Source organism: Chrysemys picta, chromosome 8 (genome assembly GCF_011386835.1).
Source record: "Chrysemys picta bellii isolate R12L10 chromosome 8, ASM1138683v2, whole genome shotgun sequence".
NCBI lineage: Eukaryota > Metazoa > Chordata > Testudines > Emydidae > Chrysemys > Chrysemys picta.
The window spans coordinates 41671665-41691289 of record NC_088798.1 but is presented as its reverse complement, the minus strand read 5'-3'; the positions used below and the strand labels follow the sequence as shown (position 1 = coordinate 41691289).

General features: G+C 39.4%; 1 protein-coding gene across 11 annotated transcripts in view; it reads right to left on the bottom strand.

Annotated features, from left to right (window-relative positions):
* NTNG1 (netrin G1) overlaps positions 1-19625 on the bottom strand; it is a 305313-nt gene that overhangs the window by 209203 nt on the left and 76485 nt on the right. For 6 of the 11 annotated variants that reach the window (XM_065554304.1, XM_005285463.4, XM_005285464.4 and 3 more), the window contains exons 1-2: positions 12294-16927; positions 4842-5545 (exon numbers count right to left, since the gene is read on the bottom strand). In XM_065554304.1, coding sequence (XP_065410376.1) covers positions 4842-5087 — 246 coding nt within the window. In that variant the 5' untranslated portion in view covers positions 5088-5545; positions 12294-16927. Of the gene's footprint in view, positions 1-4841; positions 5546-12293; positions 16928-19625 lie in introns of those variants that run through there. The other 5 variants (XM_065554302.1, XM_065554303.1, XM_065554298.1 and 2 more) reach the window with 1 other exon arrangement.

The following is a 19625-nucleotide window of genomic DNA, read 5'->3' as shown; positions in this document are numbered from 1 at the left end:
TATTGACAGTGAGCCACTATAATTCAACTGTGAATGGAACTGAATCTGTCAGGAATGTTTTTTTTAAAATAAATATTATTTTACTAGGAATACATTTTATTTATTTTAAAACTGATGCTGTGTTTGCAAATCCATACCCACCATGATACATAATGCCCCAGAAGGTAAGAGAGTGCATTCAGAGCTGCACCAGCAACATGTGGGACCATGCATTCTGGGATGTCCTGTGTGCAGAAAACTGGGAATAATGAAAACCAGCCAACATATTGGGGGTGGGAGGGTCCTGCCCACACAGCAAAGAAAATAGCATGCTGGTTACAGGAAGACAATTCTGTGCCACATGACAAGGTTGAAATGCTGTTAGCTGCCACACCTAAGAACTGAGTTATAACCACATTGTATGTGGATGCAAACTATGGGTATGTTTACACTGCATTTGGAGGTGTGACTGCAGCACGTGTAGATATATGCAAGATAGATTTAATGTGGCTAGTGTGAGTACCAACAGCAGTGAAGCTGTGGCATCATGTGTTGTACAAGCCCATCCAGGAACCTAGGTACTTATTTGGACAGCTAGCCCACGTTAGGGTGACTAGATGTCCCAATTTTATAGGGACAGTCCTGATTTTGGGGGCTTTTTCTTACATAAGCACCTATTACCCCCCACCCCAGTCCCGATTTTTCACACTTGCTATCTGGTCACCCTAGCCCACACTGAAGCCTCTGCTGCCATGGTTTCCCGGCTATTGCTACTCATGCTAACTCGATTAAAGCTAGCTCAGCTATGTCTACATGGGCAAAACTCAAACATTCAACTGCAGTGTAGACGTACCCTATGTTTGGAACCAACCACACTCATAAGGTTGCAAAGATGGTTGAAAGCTTGTTTGTGGACAGAGCCCAACTCTAGTTATAGAAACTAGTTCCCTATGGGTATTTAAGACAATCTGAGTAAGAATTATGTTGCTTGTCCGATTAAGTCTACCAAAGAAAATCTATGTGTCTACCGCTATCTCTCTAGTAAACTTGTTACATTATACAGTTGTTTCCAGGTGGTAAGAGCACTAATATAATTTTCTGCTAATTTTTTCTTATTACTTCTGAATGTTTACATGGTGACACTACAATTCCTTATTTTGTTCACGTTTACAGTTATTGCAGTAACCATCTACTGACAGTAAAGGGGGTTGTTAGCTACAATCTAATGTTCACAGTTAATTTGACATACTGAAGAAAAACAAAAAACATAGGCATAAACAAACATTTAACACACACTGTACAGTACTTGTTTATGCACTTGGTACATTGTTGCAGTGGCTGCATTGCAAACATTGCAGGACAGTGCAAACATTGCAAGGGTAGGTTTGATTCAGAAAATTCTGTTTCCACTGAAAGACAGTTTAACACATTAAAAATTTCATTGGCACATTTCTGCTTAGCTTAGGTTTTGTAAAAACTTGTTTTTACAAAATGTAAATTTGGCACTAAATTCAAATTTACAGATTCTTGTCAATAATTGACAAGTGAGCCTTCAAATGGGTTAATAAATGAAATAAATAAATCTGATTTCCCCATAACCCGAGTCTTAAATTTTGACTTGAGGATTTTTTTTTTCAGCTGCCTTTATATTGCAAAGGAAACAAGCATCCTGCAGGTTCCACCAAGCCATCTTTTGTTTCTACTGTCATTACATACATTTACTTTTTTCTCTTTCATAAGACTAAAGTTGCACTTCCACATTGGGAGCTGAGAGAGAGGCACACCACCACTTAGGAGTTCCTTTGCATGTGAGGGAGTGCCACCTCTGTATCATCCCTGATGAGGCCGCAATGTGTAGTCCCTGTACTGGTTAGCCAACTCAGGACCTGTTGGACAAGTGTAAGGTCACCTTCTTCTCATCCACTCCAAAATGGCTAGCCACTCACCCTGGCACAGTCCTCATGCTCTAGTGAATGCAAGAAGTGATATTGTGATTGGTCTCCACATGAGGCTGAAAGATGGGACAGAGGTTGGCAAAGGTTCCCTACAATCACATGGTGCACATAGTGTATTTCCTAATTTTATTATACTATATAATAAAATATTTCTTAAAATAGGAAATTCCAAGGCAAAAAACATTGTTATCTGAACATAAGATACCCTTGCAAACACTGCTAACTTTAATTACTGTTAATTAAACCTAAGCATTAAAAAGGTATGGAAAATAGATGGATTAATTCAGGTAATGTAGGTAAAGACTGCAATACCTTTCACGTTCAGATAGTCTCTTCAAATGTACATGTATGAAGATTCACATTAAGCAATCCACTACAGCCTCAACTTTAGCCAAATAAACCCATACAATCTCACGCTTATTAACAGATTAGCACAGATGTAACAGAGTAGAATTTGTACCTTAATATTTACAAACCGTAAAAAAAAAAAAAAAAAAGAAGAAGAAGAAGAAGAAGAAAAAAACGCCTTTCACAATAACATCTGCTAGGAATTCTGCTAGGTGGAATTATACTTAATAATGCTTCTATACCACTGCATTAAATTGTTATACTCAGTTATGCTGCATACATAAGAGTGTTTCCATTTTCATTGCACATTTTGACTTATAAGTTACTTAGAAGAATGATATCCCTTCTTTTAATTATTTCAGTAAACACAATAATGGCATTGCTAACTATACCACAGAGTACTTTATTTCCCCTATTTTTTAGTAATATGAGCCTACTTGTAATTAAAGACATGCTGCATTAATGATGCTGAAAGTCTCAGAGGGAAACATTTAATGTCCACCTCATAATATTATGCCAGAATTACATGCACAGAAGACTTTTTAATAATCTTTGTTTCTTAATTTAGTTTTGATTGACTATGAAATCTAGAGGAGCACTCTAGGGCTTGAATTTCTACTGTCATCAGCACTTCTGCTCCATAAATTGTACAAATGCGGATGACTTCTTCTGTCTGTAGGCTTCTTTTCAAAGCTTCTGTTTAACCTATCCAGAAAATTAGCTGCAGGCTGCAGATAATTGCAGATAATTTTACCATTTTTAAGCCACTGGGGTGTTGAATTGGGCTATGACAGCCAAATTTGTCTAAACACAAACAGCAAATCATATTTTTATGTTGTCATTTCAGCTTTATACACACGTTCATAACAATCTCAGTTCTGTATGCAAACTACAGCAGCAGCCACTAGGGGTTTCCTAGGTAAAAGTCTGAGAGGGGTTTCATTATGAACCAGGGATTAGTAATGGAATTAAAAGTTATATTAATAAGGGTTAGATTCTAAACAAAATCAATCAGCTCTCAGGAAGGGGTGGTATGTAGCTGTGCTGCCCAACCTGATAGCCTGAGTAGGAAGAGAGAAGGAAATATTACACTGGCAAGTTATGTTTATTAAAATAAAAATGGTGTCTGTTTGAAACAATGTTAGTTGAGAGAGATTAGTAGGCAGAGTGCAAGTGGTACAATCAAAAGGTACAAAACCAATGTAATTGCTTCACATATCAGCGCAGTGTATGTTTGCATGCATACAACATCCTAAATGCGTGTGTGATTGGACCTGAACACCTTCAAGAGTTCTGGGCGTTGAAACTGGTGCCATAAGCTATTCAAAAGTTAATTTTCCCCAGAATAGACCTGTTTGTCACTGAGTAATAATGATCTCCATACGGATAATATACAGGCAAGCAAATATATTTAGTAGTTTATTGCAATTTACAGTAAACTTATAAATAAGAACTCATTAATTTCCCAGAGCTAAATTATTAGCTAAAATTACACAAATTTCTATTGCTTTACTGATATCATAATAAAATGAACCATGTATAACATATATATTTATACTTCAAAACTACATTTTCCTATCAAGGAATAATAGTTTTCAACAGAAATTAACATTCTACTGGAGAAAATAAATTTTCTATATAACGTAAGGAAAAAAGTCCTCTACAAGCTGAAAATTTCTTCCAACATTAAAAATCTCCTAGGATCGGACCTGGCAAACATTTATGCATACAGCTTTACTCAGGTGTAATGTTTTGACACATACATAGTGCCTAGTTCTTTACAGCTGGCACAACTATTTACCAAGGGCAACATTTTCACAATCGGCCTCTAATTTTAGGGACCCCAGATGCAGAAAGTCTGGCTTAAGACCCTTGGGCATGATTTTTAGAAGTGCTGGGCACCCGCAAATCTAATTAAAGTCACAGGAAAATGCAGGTACTCAACACCTCTGAAAAATCAGACCCTAGCTAATGGTGTTTCTTTTAATGCTGCCCATAAAGACAACTGTGAACATTTATGGCTCGTGATAAAGAAGCATTAACAATGGTTAGAGCTGTGCATACTTCCTTGAAAATGCTGTCAATGCACCCTCCCCCTTAAACCTGCAATAAAGTTTAAGTATTCTAATTGCAGGCTTCTACTGGGCAAGGATGCCTAATTACACCACATTATGGTGGTTTCATGATGTGAACACACTAAAATCAAGCCACCAAACTCTTTTTCACAAATAACCCATGCAAAGACACCCAGGTGAAAGGTTAGTGCACTAGAAGCTTGATGCTGCTTTCATTTAAGTCCACTGCAAGCATTGCCATTGATTTCAATTGAAACAGCATTGGGTTCTAACTAAATGAACCATTTATCCTACAGCCTAATATGTTTTAATGAAGATTGCTTATTTCTTATTGCTTTGTTTCTCAGAAGCCTTTCACATTTACAAGCTCATAATATTATGTAGCTTTGCCTGGATCTTAACTGGGGATTTCCACTTTGCCTCTGCCTATTACAGAAACATCCTGAAACTATCTAGGAAAGAAGCATTGAAAAGTTTGCCTTACCATTGCACAGAAGGTCTCGGGAGGATCTCCACATGTTATATCAGGGGGATCCAGGGTCACTTTCACATATTTGATCATGTCTCTGGCTTCCGGCTGACAGGCCATGTAATCCCAAATTTTTCCTTCTTCTGTGTAAATCTGAGTCTTACACACATCATAATGTCCCCACACTGAAGGATAATGCTGCATCACTGAAGATACAGTAACCCAAAGGGCATGAAGTGACAGGAATCTTGACAAATACATCTCTAAATCCTTTGAAATTGCCTTGATAATTATAACCAGTATTGATTTAAGGACAGTCTATAGATTGTACACATATATTTATGTATGTATCTTATAAAACAGGTTCCACAACTGAACGTGAAGCGTTAGAATATGGTACTTGCTTTACTAAGTTGAAGACTTTGGTGGAAGCCTAACATATTCAAAGGACAGCTTTTCACAGAAATCTGAAGCTTGTCCTTTGTCTTATCATGTGTCTATCAGGGCTTTTTGTAAAAGATGTCCGAGAGCAGATAATAATTTAGCAAAGTTGTAGGTCTTCACTTGTACTGTCGATAACCCTGAGTGATCCTCCGTGTTCAAAGCTCACAAGGGATACCTAGACGCACTGATAAATCAGCATCTGAAGCAAAAGGATGAGTGTCTACAGCCTGGTGTCTGTTTCCCATCAATCATTCTTTTCTTCTGGCACCAACACCCTTTTAAAAACAATAAGAGTAAGAGTTATTGTCCAAGAATCAATGCATTATAAAATATATGATATGTTGACATTTTGGAGGTCTGATGCAATATAAAGCAAATTGGTGTAATATAGATAACCTTTACTGTGGGTGCTTTGCTAGAATGAACAAACTACCAAAATCATTCAGAGTGAAAAGTATTTCAACATGAAGGATTTAACTCTTCTCTAACAAAGACAGATTTATAACGTTTCAGGTGAGCTACAGGTTTTTGCTTCAAAAATGACATTTCCATCTTGGCAAAACCTGAAAGGCAAACAACAGAACTTAAACATTTCTCATATTTTATAACCAATGAGGCAGGGGAAACCTAAACCACCAAGGAGAACAGCAGAGCGGATCTTTTATTACAGTGACAAAGATGACAACTACCGGTGTGCTTTTTGTCTCTTGGAACGAGGACCTCGGAGAGCTCAAAATGCCTCGTATGCTTCTATGCTTTTGTTAGCTTAATAAGAGAATTATTAGGAGCACACATTTGTCTGTTTGGATTTTCTCATTAGTATTGAAAAAGCTTTGCTCCTTTTTTTAAATTGCATTTAACGATAAAGATAACAACTGGCTCATCTGTAGCTTATTATATTAACAATTTCCCTTTTAACATGGGTCCCATGTTTTCTTAATTATTTTTACATATCTACCTCTTGTTTATTTCTACAACAGAAATACCCCCCCCCAAACAGTTCTGTATATTGTTGTAAGATGTAAAATAACAGGACATAAAACGAAACCTTAACAACAACATGTTATATAAATGACTTCTGAATTTGTAAGTCAATGTAGTTTTCTCTAATTTTGCAATCAGTCCTGTTCCAATTGAAGATATTGGAAGTCTGGCCACTGACTTCAATGGGAATAGGATCAGCCCCTTTGTGGAAAAAAAGGATGCATTCAGCTACTACTGTGCTTTTCAACTCTTTAGCTGACTTACAATCTAAACAACCTCTTAAATTTCATGTTTACAGACAACTATAAATCAATGTTGCATCGCTCAATTAATGTCTGCAGTCTAATATTCTAGTTAGTATGATGAATCTTCCTATGCCATAAAAATATGAAAGGAGCTCCATCACATACACTTTGTTTTATAATACACATTTTCAAGAAAAAGCAAAAGTTGTCTTCAAAGCAATTTCACAAACGGGTTGACTATATTTAAATACTGCACCATCTTAAACTGAAATAAGCCACACACACACACACACACACACACACTCTATGAAATGCCAACAGATGGCTGAAGTGTGTTTCCATAGCAAAGTAATTTACAATAATTGCCTTATGGACGCAAGTGCAATTTTCCATTATATTCATTTCATAAAATGTTATTATACAGCTGTGATTTGTGATGTATTCTATTGGAAATTGTGTTGAATATCTGAATTTTCATGTAGCAATAATTAGCTGTCTAAATACATGTAAACTTCAAATCTGAATTTGCTACAAAACCAGAAACTTCAGATACTTTACAAAAATTAAATACATTTTAAAATCAGACCATTAAGTATCATGGCTTTTTTAAACACCTTCCATTCTTCCTGTTTTCATTGGCAATATTTAACTTGTTATTTTGGAATTAATTAATTCAAATAACTTTTTAAAGGCATGCAAATTACATGGTTTCTATTCACTTTTTCCAGTCTATTTTATTGTTTTGGAGGGGAAAAAAAAACAGCTCTAATACAAAGGTCAACATCTATAAGTAAGGAATTGACCTGAAAAAGAACGTTCTTTGTTTCTAAATAAAAACTTACAAAGTCTCTTAAACGATCATGACAAATCAGTGCATATTCAGTATTGAAGGATGAGAAAAACTATTTTGAGCTTGGGCAAAGCTGGTAAAACTAGTAAGTGAATGTTAAGTTACTGTATAGAAACAACAAGTTACTATGTTTAAACAGCCTTTCAATTTAGCCTTTTTCATTTAGTCAGAAATATACTCTTTTTTAATGTTTTCTTTGCTAGTTTTTCTTTTCCTCTATAACCTGCTGTCATTGCCAATCTACAAATAAGTGGGACTAGATAGGGCTATAAACAGATGTATTAACTGGAATTGAGAATATAGCTATTGAGAATGAATGCGAAGCTAGCTGTTATCTCAACACCCACTGTGCTTCAACTCTCACTATATAACCAATTCTCATTAAAGAAAGTCAGCATCATAATGATGGTCATTACACAGAATTATAGACTATAACATTGATCAAATTTAGTGCACTGACAAGGAAAAAGTGCAGTGGAGTGCGAGATATTTGAGTATTGGGAAGATATAGGACTGAGTGATGGACAATCCTGACAAGAAGCAGCCAATTATAGCTTAAATTTCTGGCACATAACCAGTTGTGATTAATAGTCTTCCATTATATTACAGATATATTATTAATGTATTAAAAATGTCAGGCTTTGGCAAGAACTAATATGGCATGGTTCAGTTACTCTGCAGTATCTTCTTTTAATGAGCTCCCATTGACATAGAGAAAGATATTGACCAAAGCACATTAAATATCATATGCTATGGGTCACAGAGGCTTTTATAATAGAAACAAATTGTGTAGCTCTATTATATTTATGCCTGCAGTGTCATTCATTATGTGCATTCTAGTTCCTGGTTGTCTATTCCCAAACATATCTAATTTTTAAAAAAATTACCTTGCAAAAATTTTAAAATTACATTTCTGAACTTTAAAACAATACCAATTGTAGCTCTAAACTGCATGGCAAACTGTGGGTAATATAAACCAAGATTTGTTTTCATGAATACATACACATTTGGCCCTATGGAGTAAAACGCACCAAACATAATAACCGACGCATTTCTTGTGCCCAAATCCTCTGTACCCTGTAGTCCTCTCTTCAGCAACTGACCATGTGTTCTGCTGTGTTAAACTGAAACGATCCATAAGGTCTGACATACAGAGACTGACATCTTCACTGACAGAAGGAAAGGCGATTGCAAACTACTGGAAACATTGATTATGCTAGCTGTATTCAATAAAATTGTGGCACATGCTATATTGGAGCTAACCTTTCTTGGCAATAACTGTATTAATTGTAGAACATTTAGGCCTTTGAATTTTCACATGTGCCTTAACTCCTGCCTGAAAAACACCAGGCATTCCCTGGGCAACTGTGGAGCAACAATGCTGAAGCCCCTGTTGTCTCGGCTTTCTTCCAAACTATTTCTCTGTATGTAAAGTAGTGAATATATACCACATAAGATAAATTCATGTATACCTCTGTATCAGCAATTCTACATTAAGGGCATTAGTTGACCAAGACTAAAATCGTCTGTAAAAGGGGCTTTACACTCATGAATCTGTTTCCAGGTGGCTCACTTGAGTCAGGCCAACATCACACAGCATTTTAATTATGTAGACTGCTCAGTTACCCTCCCCCGCCCCAGCCCAACTCCAGCCAAAAAGTATATTCCAGCAGTAATTAATTATGGTAAAAGAAGCTGTCAATTCTTATTAGGATATGCTAGTAAACACCGCTCCTTGTATCTGTTTTGGTCACTGTGAATATTTCCCTCCTCCCACACACACTATGATAATTTTCTCATTATAAAAATTGTCACCTAGCAGCTTAGCATTCGCTGTGTTGCAGAAGTCTCTTGGTGTGAACTTGCTGTACTTACATTATAGATTCTCCCAAAAACTCAGTTATGCAGCAGATTTCATAAAATAGCAACTACTGATCATTTCTTGTACAGACCATGAATTAGAAAGAAAGGTGAAAAGTCAGTTATCTGATAACATATTCCAGTATCTGCTGGTGTAAGAAATAACATTTAGAGGTATAAAAAACTCAGTCAATGGCAGTTGTGTATGATAATAGTAGGACTATATAAAATAGTTTAAAGTGAAATCTATTGTAATTTTGCATCTACAATCAGAGTACATTAATATTTCCTATAAAATACAAGTAAAGGTGATTTTTGGTTGCTTTGGTTATAATTTCTAAATCACTTTTTACCCCAAGATGAATAAAATATGGTGTATACTACAAAATACAACTGGTATCTGATATATATTTTCACTGTTACCACTTATGAAACTTGGCATACAGTGGTATACTGACATACTGTGATATATTAAATCTGAGCATTTCATAAATGCAGTTATTCATCCATGCAAATTAAATATGTTCATGTGTTTAATTATATTACATCCTATCTGATTAAATGTAGCCCCTGAAAAATTCTTAGGATATTTCAAAATCAATACTTATACTAGAAGAACTTCACATTCTTTTTCTATTAAGTAGTTAAATACATTTGATGAAAATGGAAACATTTTCTTCTCTATTTTAGGAGAAAGGAGTAATAAGACTTCTAAGATCTATTAACAGAAGACAACAGAATATGAAGTTCTAAAAATAAAACTAGGGATTCTAAAATACCCTACAAAAAATTTAGGTTGCCCTAAATCTTTCTTTGTCCTGTAAAATAGCACATGAACATTACCACTTACACTGTATCATCAACATTCAGCATGGAATGAAAATACTTCATAAACTTTCATTTTTAACTGCTGTAAATTCTTAATATAAAACCTTTGTAAATTTTTTAACCATCTTTTATTGGTTAAGTTAACTCTGTAGCACTAATTACATTATTTTGCAAGTGTTATGCACTTAAGACGAACAATCAAAACGGTTTACAGAAATAAGATTCCTAACAGAAAAAGTAACAGGCTCTTGTCAAAAGCTACTCCTAGATCATCTATTGTGTAGTGATAGTAAAGTCTTCAGATTGTGATGTAAACTCAATATAATTTTAGCAGCTTTAGAAAGTTATGTTAAGGACTTAGCATTGGAAAAAAAAATACCCCTATTTTGTTTTGTGCTGTTGCCAAATTCTGCACCTCTAATCAGGAAGTTGGTTCCACTCCTTATCAATGCCACTGCGGTGCAGGGCAGAGGACAAGGAACAGGAAAGATCAGGCTACTGACATTAATTGGTGAAAAATGTCTGGGAAACATCCTTTAAAGCACCAACTGTCACCTTTGATTTTTTTTCCATGTAAATTAAAAAAAAAAAATGTGAAGTCTTACCTAGGCCAGTGTCTAACCGTTGGGTTGCATTATGCTTGAGGCAAAACTGTAACTTGCTGCCTCTTTAAAAGCATCTGTTTAATTCACTTATTTAATTCACTTCCTCTTTTCAGATCTTTGCAAAAATTAGGCTGAATCTTAGTACACAAAATACAAAATATTGAAAAGCCTAATGCACTGCAATATAAATGTGTTCATTAAAGCCAACAAACATATGAACTTTAGGAGAGAATACAGGACCATTCATTTTATTGGCCTTAGCTATTCAGCATGTAGCAAATCATTTGTTTTTTGATGAATGATTTTTCATTTATTTTTTGAATGATTATGTAAACTGCTTGTCATTTCTGATCTGAAGCAGGGAATTATTCCTAGTTGAATAAGTGAACTGTCAATTCCATGGGATTGGGGTTATTCTACAAACCATTAATTCCACCCTTTTTATTAGATTTCTGATATTTTTCTGCAGAAAAAAATCTTTATTCATAGACTGCAAACTGTTTGAAGCAAATGACCCCCTTTTGGCAGAATCCTTCTGAATTCACTTCAAAAACTCTTTCATTCCCTCCTTTGCCAGTTTGTTGGCTTATTTAATACTCTTAATTTTAAAAAAATCGGAAGTTATAACCACTCATTTCCACAGTTCTGTAAAATCCTGGTGTGTTTCAGTTTTGTTTTTGTTTTACTTCCCGGTTTGAAGTTAATGCCCTCCATCTTCTTTTTAAGTGCACAGCTGATTTCCATGCCGGGAAACTGATGAGAACAGATCGAAGGTTTGTATGTGAACCAAAATGTAATTCTATGTTTGAGGTAGGAGGGTAGCTCATTTAGAAAACAATCCAGAGAGGAGATTCAATAGCATGACAATGTATCAGAAATGGATTAATCGACTTGTAGGTGGGGGGAGGGGTGGGAGCAATACCTGTGTCTACAGGTGCCCATTCAGGATGCAAAAACAAACCGAGCAATCGCCTGCTCTTTTAACGAAAGCGCCTTTGAAATACGCGCTAGTAATTTTCCTCCCTTTGCAAAGCACAGGGGCAATGTACTGGAAACCAGACACAGAAATGTGCTCCCCAGCGAGGAGGCCACAGCACCAGCAGAGGGCGCAGTTTCTATTTGTATCTAAATTCCACCCCCACCCTCCTGCTAAATCTCTTAATTGGTTACGTGGGGTCCAATAAGATGGCAATAGCTCCACCTGATCCATGTAGATCTGTTCCGAGGGAGAACCCTATAGCGGTATTCAAGCTAAACCCACAGAGAGGCAGAATTACCAGTGTATGCAATTCTCCCTACCCTCCCATCGCTCATCCGCTAGGAGCAAACCCAGGGACACATATCACTCCACCACACCCCGGCCGGTACCAGCCCTCTGCCCCAGCGCGGCGCGCGGGATTCCCACAGCCCAGCTTCCAAGACCCAGCGTGTGCAGCCACTGCGCTAGCCCCCGGGCAGCCAAGTTTTTCAAAGCAAAGTCCAGCTTGCCCAGCCCCAACTCTTCCCCCCTAGCCAACCACAGCGGGCGCTCCCGAGGGGCTGGGCAGAGTTCTTCTCCCGCCCGCAGCCATGGCTCTTGCCCGCCCGTTGCATGGCGATGGCAGGCAGCAGCGGTTCGCTAGCGAGGCAGGGAAGAAGGAGCTGTACTCACCATGTGGAGCAATCCCTCTCGTTAGAGCGGGGAGGAGAGCGGACACCGCGCTGCCTGGGACCTTGCCAGCCTCATCCCCCTCCGGCAGCGGGAGCATGGGAGCCAGCGGCGCAGGGGTGGGAGGCTGCTCCGCCCGCTGTGCCCCGTCCCCCAGCCGCGGGAAGCCTGGCAGCCGTGTGCCGCACGCCCAACAAAAGTTCCTGGGAACGCCGAGGAGTTCAAGGGCTGGAGAAGAGCAGCCCCCGCCAGCCGGCAGGTCGGAGCCCCCTTCTCCGCCCCTGCCCCGGGAACTGTAGACTGCTCTGGAGCTGCCCGGCGGAGCTCGCCCCGGGGCGAAGGGGGAGGAACTCCTCCGGCTCCACTGCAAAGCTCGGCGAACGGCAGATCAGAGAAGGGGAGCCAGGACCCACGCTCTCCCTGGAACAAGTCAGCAGCAGCCGCTCAGGGTTTCCTGCCAGCCCCGCTGCACCGCCGGGTCTCCCGTCTGCCCAAGCCACTTCTTTGCATTAAACTTTTACTGGGGCTCCGGGAAGCTGCAGGACGTTCCCTGGCTCTCAGCGACGAGACGCTCTGCAAAGGCTGCGCTCCTGGGTGGCCCCAGCTTTCGTTTTATTTTAGATGAAGCCGTGGAAGGTACTCGGAGGGGACATAAATCACGACAATTAGCAGTGGCGCCGAGGAGATCTTCTCCTACCAGTTTCGCCGGAGCTTCCTCCGCGCATTCCTCTGCTCAAGTCAAAAGTGTCACTGCATATAGCGTTGATGGCAGGGAGATGAGCCACATGGAAAGTCCATCGGATGAAATATACATGCCAGCGATTCTTCTGGATTGGAAATCTCCCGTGCCTCCTCCTCAGCATCAGCGCGGACCCTGCATCGCAAAAGGAGCTCTCAAACTTAAGGGCAGGACACTATTATGGGGGATGAAACCTCAGAGAGGTGGCAGGGACGTTTCACTTAAAAGCAATCTTCTCCTGCAACTGCCAGCAAGTAGAGGGATTGCAAACCTTATACCACCTCCAGACCTGAGCGCGCCGAGCGGTCCTAACGCCGTTTAGATCTCCATCTTTCTCTCCCGCATTTCCGTGCCTGCCACTCGCACAAGTCCCTTATTAACTCATGACACCGATTATATCTCCTGCTGCATTCCCCCCTTGCACCTCCTTTTTGTTCCTTAGGAAAAGCCTTTAAGATCTTGGGCTTAAAAGACACTAAAGCCTGAGCCTTCGATCAGAAATGGACTAAAGGGTCAGGGTACAAGTTGGATCTTGCCGATTTTTAGCCCAGCCTTCCAAATTCCATGAAGAACAAGCCTAGCTGTTCCAATTGCACCAAATACCCTGATACATCCCACCTCAGTTGCATTGCCAAACCCTGGATCCATCAGGTGGGTCCTGCTGGATCCTGGCAGGTTTTAGCCCCATCTACCTATGTTTCATGCCTGATCAGAAAACATGTTTAGCTGTTATTAGTGCACCTTAAAAACACAGACCCTGAAGCTTCCCAGTACAACAGTATCACAAAACTCAGGTTCAGCATCTGGATCCGGGCAAAATTTGGTCATAAAACAAGACATTGAAGGACCACAAAACATTCTGGTACAAGAAAGAATCAAAAACTATAATTTGGCACCCATCGCCTTTTACTGGGTCTGCATACTCCCCAGTTTTACCATCTAAATTTAGGTCATATGCAGCTTCTCCTAATCTATCAAAATAATCCAGATCACAACCCACACCCATCCCGACCTCCCACACCCATCTGGTAACTGAATCTGGCTGGATCGGAGTTCTGTTGACCATGGAAGTCTCAAGAACTGGACTTTTTCTGGAATGACAGGAGCAGCTAAACATTCTCTATTTCGGCAAGAACCCAGCAGGGAGGGCTTCAAGATTTTTTGTGAAGGAGTCAGGAAGAGCCCTACTGCAGCTAGAATGATTGAATTTGTCCTTATCTAAAGCATCAGCTGAAGGCAAACCTGAGGCTGCATAAAGTATAGTTCTTTGTCAAAACTGCATGCAAGTTGTGATTTGTGATAGGACAGCAGGTGAAATCCAGTGGTTTGGACTCATTTTCTCTTTGAGTTTTTATATTTGTTAGAACTAGAAGCTTAAACTATATGTGATTGAAGACCCACAAAGAAAAAGAAAATGTTTGCATAAACGCCAGTGAAACAAAACTGCTGAGTTTCACACAGCTCCATTGTGAATAGTGCCTAACAGAATGACCATAGGTACTGAGACTGTGGAACTCATTGCCACAAGACATCAACACCAGAGTTTAGCAGGATTCAAAAGAAGATGAGACATGTATATATGGATAACAAGAAAATATCCAGAGTTTTAACAACAAGTATGGGGGGGGATCCCAACCCCCTAAGAGCTTTGGATGTATATAAATGTGAAAATTTTAGGGCTTAAACCAACATCTAATCATGGGGGGATAGGGTGAAACTTCCCTGCAGATTAGGTTCTCTCATAATTGCCTACAGCAGGGTTTCTTACATCTTGCTCTGGTACTGGACTGTCGGACAGAATACAATAGAACCTCAGAGTTATAAACACCAGAGTTAAAAACTGACCAGTCAATCACACACCTCATTTGGAACGGGAAGTACACAATCAGGCTGCAGCAGAGACCAAAAAAAGCAAATACCGTATTGTGTTAAACTAAACTACTAAAAAATAAAGCGAAGGCAGAATTTTTCTTCTGCATAGTCAAGTTTCAAAGCTGTATTAAACCAATGTTCAGTTGTAAACTTCTGAAACAACCATAATGTTTTGTTCAGAGTTATGTACATTCCAAAGCTACAAACTCCATTCCTGAGGTGTTCATAACTCTTAGGTACTACTGTACTGAACTAATTAGACCACTGGTCTGACCTAGTATGGCACTTTTAAGTAGGGTATTTATCCACAGCAATGACCTAACTGCAACAACACACACCTCGACTATAGAAGCACTATCCTTGTTTGCAAACCTTTCAGTGAAACTAGGCCGAGTTTGGAATTTGTAACAAAACCCTAATCAAGTTTTGCATGATTTCAGGCTGTGTTGTGGCCATTGCACACATCTCTAAATGTCATCCCATGGGCCATTATGAATCTTCCATTACCTGAGCTATCCTGTGTCTTTGTCTCTAAGGAAACTGTAAAGGTATTTGTGTATTCCCCATGTCCAGTTACCTACAACTCTCCCAGTGGGATGGAGCAGAGAGTTACTGTGCCTATAAGTATTTAGGGACACTGGGAATTTTGTCGTCTGAAAAATAGCATTTAAATCGATCAGTATTTGAAGCCCAAAGCTCCATGAAAGAATTAGACATTGGTGTGACAAGGTACCTGTATCTTGGGTGCTGTCATCCTTCACACTGGAGGAGGGCTGATGCCCGACTGGCCCACTGCACAATGGCAACTGCTGCATACATTTTGGGCTTGATTTTCCCCCTCCCGCACGCTGTGCAAACTCAACATCCACTGAAGTCAATGAGAACTGAGAGCACTCAGCACTTTATAGGAGGTGTGAGCAGCTTAGAGGGGCAAGCCCTTTGTTGGAAGAATGGCTCAGGTGACGGTCCTATGGTCCTTTGTGCAGTGCAACTTTCTACTCCACACTCTGCTATGCAAGGAGCACACACTATTCCAATGCATTGAGCACACACTGCTAACTCTCCAACTGGCAGCTGAAATAGACTTTTTTTGAACAAAGTAGTAGGCAGACTGTGTGCAAGAGAGCAGGAGGAGGGTTGCTAACCTGCTCCCCCTCCACAACCACCCAGCTATAGTTGAGGCAAAGGGTGCAAATCTCCAAACAGCAGCAGATTTCCCCAAGGGCAGAGCTGGCCTGTCTGCTTTCTCATTGCTTTGCCCATAGTAGTTTAACCTCCAACACTGTCAATCCATCAGTGATGATTTGAATGTTGATCTGGGCTTGCACCTTTACTACCTCCAGCTGCTTCATTTTTAGCTCCCAGTGGAAGAGGAATGTTTGAAAAATTGCACTGGAGATACGTGAACAAATCAAGAGGTTACTACATTCAGTAGGAAGGGCACAAACCCCTAAAACTGTTCAGTGAAACAGCAGAACAGACAACACTCAAAAAGACATTTACTACCCCACTGCCACCACAGGGGCAGGGGACGGAATGATATACCTCATCTCTGCCTGTGGAAACCTCCATCACACAGGTATGCTTTGTAAAAAGTTTGCTCTGAGAAGGGATAGATGACAATGACAAATACTGGAGGCCACAAGTGCCTTCTGTAGAATAGGTTCCCATCTTTGCTACCATTTCCAGAGATGACCAGTGTTAGCAATGCTGGGAAATTTTAGTGGAAAAGGCACAGAGTGCTATTGAAAGCCTTCTAGCCAATGTGTAACTTAATCTGTCTGGCGAGCTGGGAGTATGATATTGCACTGATGCACAATACATAAAGAGGTACGCGAGTCTGACATTTTACTCCTTCCTATGTTTTCATGCAGTTTGATAATGACTTGTTCCCCTGAGAGGGAAAGGAGATCTTTCCCAATCTTGTTTCAGGGATAAGAGTTTCTGTGTGCTGGACATCTTGGTGTGAGATCTCTACATTGGGTATGTACAAACCCCAAGAAAGACTGTCTAATAAACCTCATTGGGACAGCATGGAACATTATTATTCATTTCTAGGGTTTGGATAGAAAATGAACCATTTCAGACCTATTGGAAGGAATGGTTTTTATTCTTATGCAGTTCACTGGAGTATAAGGCCCAAGAATTCCATAAATTAAACTTTTAGAGAAATGGAGAAATCAAGCTCAGTGTACAAAGGGTTAAAATTAAGTATCAAATTTTTGATAAAAAATACATATAAAGATTTGATTTCTACTCCCAAAATATCAATGAAAAAGTGTCTTGTTCTAATAATAAACACTGGATCCCTGCAGTGTCCAATAACAAACACATGACACTATGTACAAAGACTTGACAATTTTTCAGATTTTGCTTTAGCAGTTTGTTTTCCAGTGAATGTTAACATTTTCTGTATGTATTGCAACAATTAATAAAATGTCACATGCCTATAATTGTGAAATCGAATCCCAGATATACATACATGTGTCTTCTAAAGTGGCATTCCTGTACTATACTTGACTTAAGCAAAGTGGTTGCATGTATTCTATTTTCTGCCTGTGGTGGTTTGGTGTCTCATCTCACCACACATAGAAAACAGAATACATGCAACCACTTTGCTTAACCCATGTGTAGTACATGAATGCCACTTTCAATGGGGAGCATGGATCAGTGTTCATATCACACTCCCTGTCAGTACCCAACCAAAGCCGGGGGGAGCTAATGATCCAACCAGCGGAAACAAATTTGGTGATGAATCCTGGTCACGTGCCACCTGACACATGTTGCACATATACTAAGAAGAAGGTGTCTCAACAAATATTCCATTAATCTGTTTTTCTTTTAAAAGAGTGAATTCACCCTTCAATTCATCTTTAAAAAAAAAAAAATAGTCAACCAGCCTTTTAAAAAAAGATCATGCTCAGAACACAGTCTTTGTAACTAAAAACAGGATATAAATCTAGGGATTGTAGCCCATACTGTGCACCTGCATAGAGGAGTAAAGAGATATAAGACAATTCTTTGTCTATTGGACCAAATATCTGCTAGGTGGTGAAGAAACAGCCTCCACAGAGCCACACTTCACCTCCTGGACAGGTTGGTTGGAAGTGGACAGGCAGGGGCTCTGTCCTTCCCATGCGCAGGCCCAACTGTACCAGGGATGAATGATATTATGCTATGTGCAGGGCTTGCCCTTCCCTTCTCTGGAATTAGGGGAAATCAGGAAGCAGATTGAGACACAATCTACTTCCCAGTCTGCTGCTAGGTAAATGCAATTCTGTGCTGCCTCACATACAGGGCTTGTGCCAAACCACAGTCTACCTTATTATTCTGAAAGTGAAAAAAGTTCTTAGCTGGTGAAACTTTCATCTTTCGCCCAAGTGGCTTTACTCTGAGTCTACATTTCTAATACTATTTATTGCTCTATTTTAGTAATTATTTATATAATTACATACACATACACACATTATTTTTAACCCTAATATGAAAGGCAACACAAAAATAAAGGGAAAAAACCCCTGCTAAAGATATCTAATTATTTAAGTCCATTTCAGCATTCTTGTGCACGATGGGACAGAAACACCCTATGGCCTCATCTACACTAAAAATATGTTACTGGTATAGTTATTATGGTAAACCTATACCAGCAGTGCCCACCAATGTAGATGCAGCTTATGCTGTCAAAAGGCATTTTTCTGTTGGTGCAGTAGCACCACTTCCCCGGACTACATTAGCTATACTGATAGAAGCACTCATCTCAGCCTAATTTTTTTTTTTATTTTTAGCAAAAATGGTTCAGCCATTTCTTAGAACAAGGTTAAGGGAAAATACATTGTTTTCCCAAATTAAAATTTTTTTACAACTGTACTGTTGAGAAGCTCTAGCACTTCCATGCTTTAGAGCATGCTTTGACATTTGGCCCGGTGTTTGCCCTAGCATCTGGGATGTACCTTTTCCTTACCAACCATCGCTAGACCATGGTTTAACCTCAGTTTCTGAAACAGAGCTGACTGCAGTTTTTTTCTGTCTACATCTGCAGCTAAACTATATTCAGCCACACATATCACGGAAATCTGTTGTTGCCGATGGATCATCTTTCTAGTGTAGACCAAGCCTATGACTACTGGAAAACTAGTGAAATAGTGACATTACAGGAGACATGAAACCTGAACTACTGAAAGAGGACGGGATTTTTGATTGTTAAAAAAAACTCAACCAAAAACCAGTTTTAATTACTATCTATTGAACTACTGAACTAAAATGAATGTTTTGGATAAAGGATGTCTTTGTTAAAGATTCAACTTCCTTATCCCTTTCAATTAAGACATAAGTGCTAACAAATATTCTGAAAACCCCATACAGTCCCCCAACAAAACTAGGAAAGGTCAGACTTGACATTCCTAAGGTAAAACCCCACTAAAAACAAAACCTTTCCAGGCCTTCTTTATGCATCATAAAAGTGCAGCAGCCCAATTTTGCAGGCTATATTTAAGGGATACACATGGACCAAACCCTGTTAATTGAGAGAAAACATGGTTTGACTGCAAGGATGGTGTTGTGGTTAAGGCACTGGACTGGACATCAAGAAATCTTGATTCAGTCATTGCTTACAGTCACAGGCTTGCTGTTTGACCTCAGCCAAGTCACATGGGGGAAGATTGTGAAAGACTTTAAGTGCCTCCTTTGAAAAACTCCTCATTAGTCTCCTTGTGCCCCGGTTCACC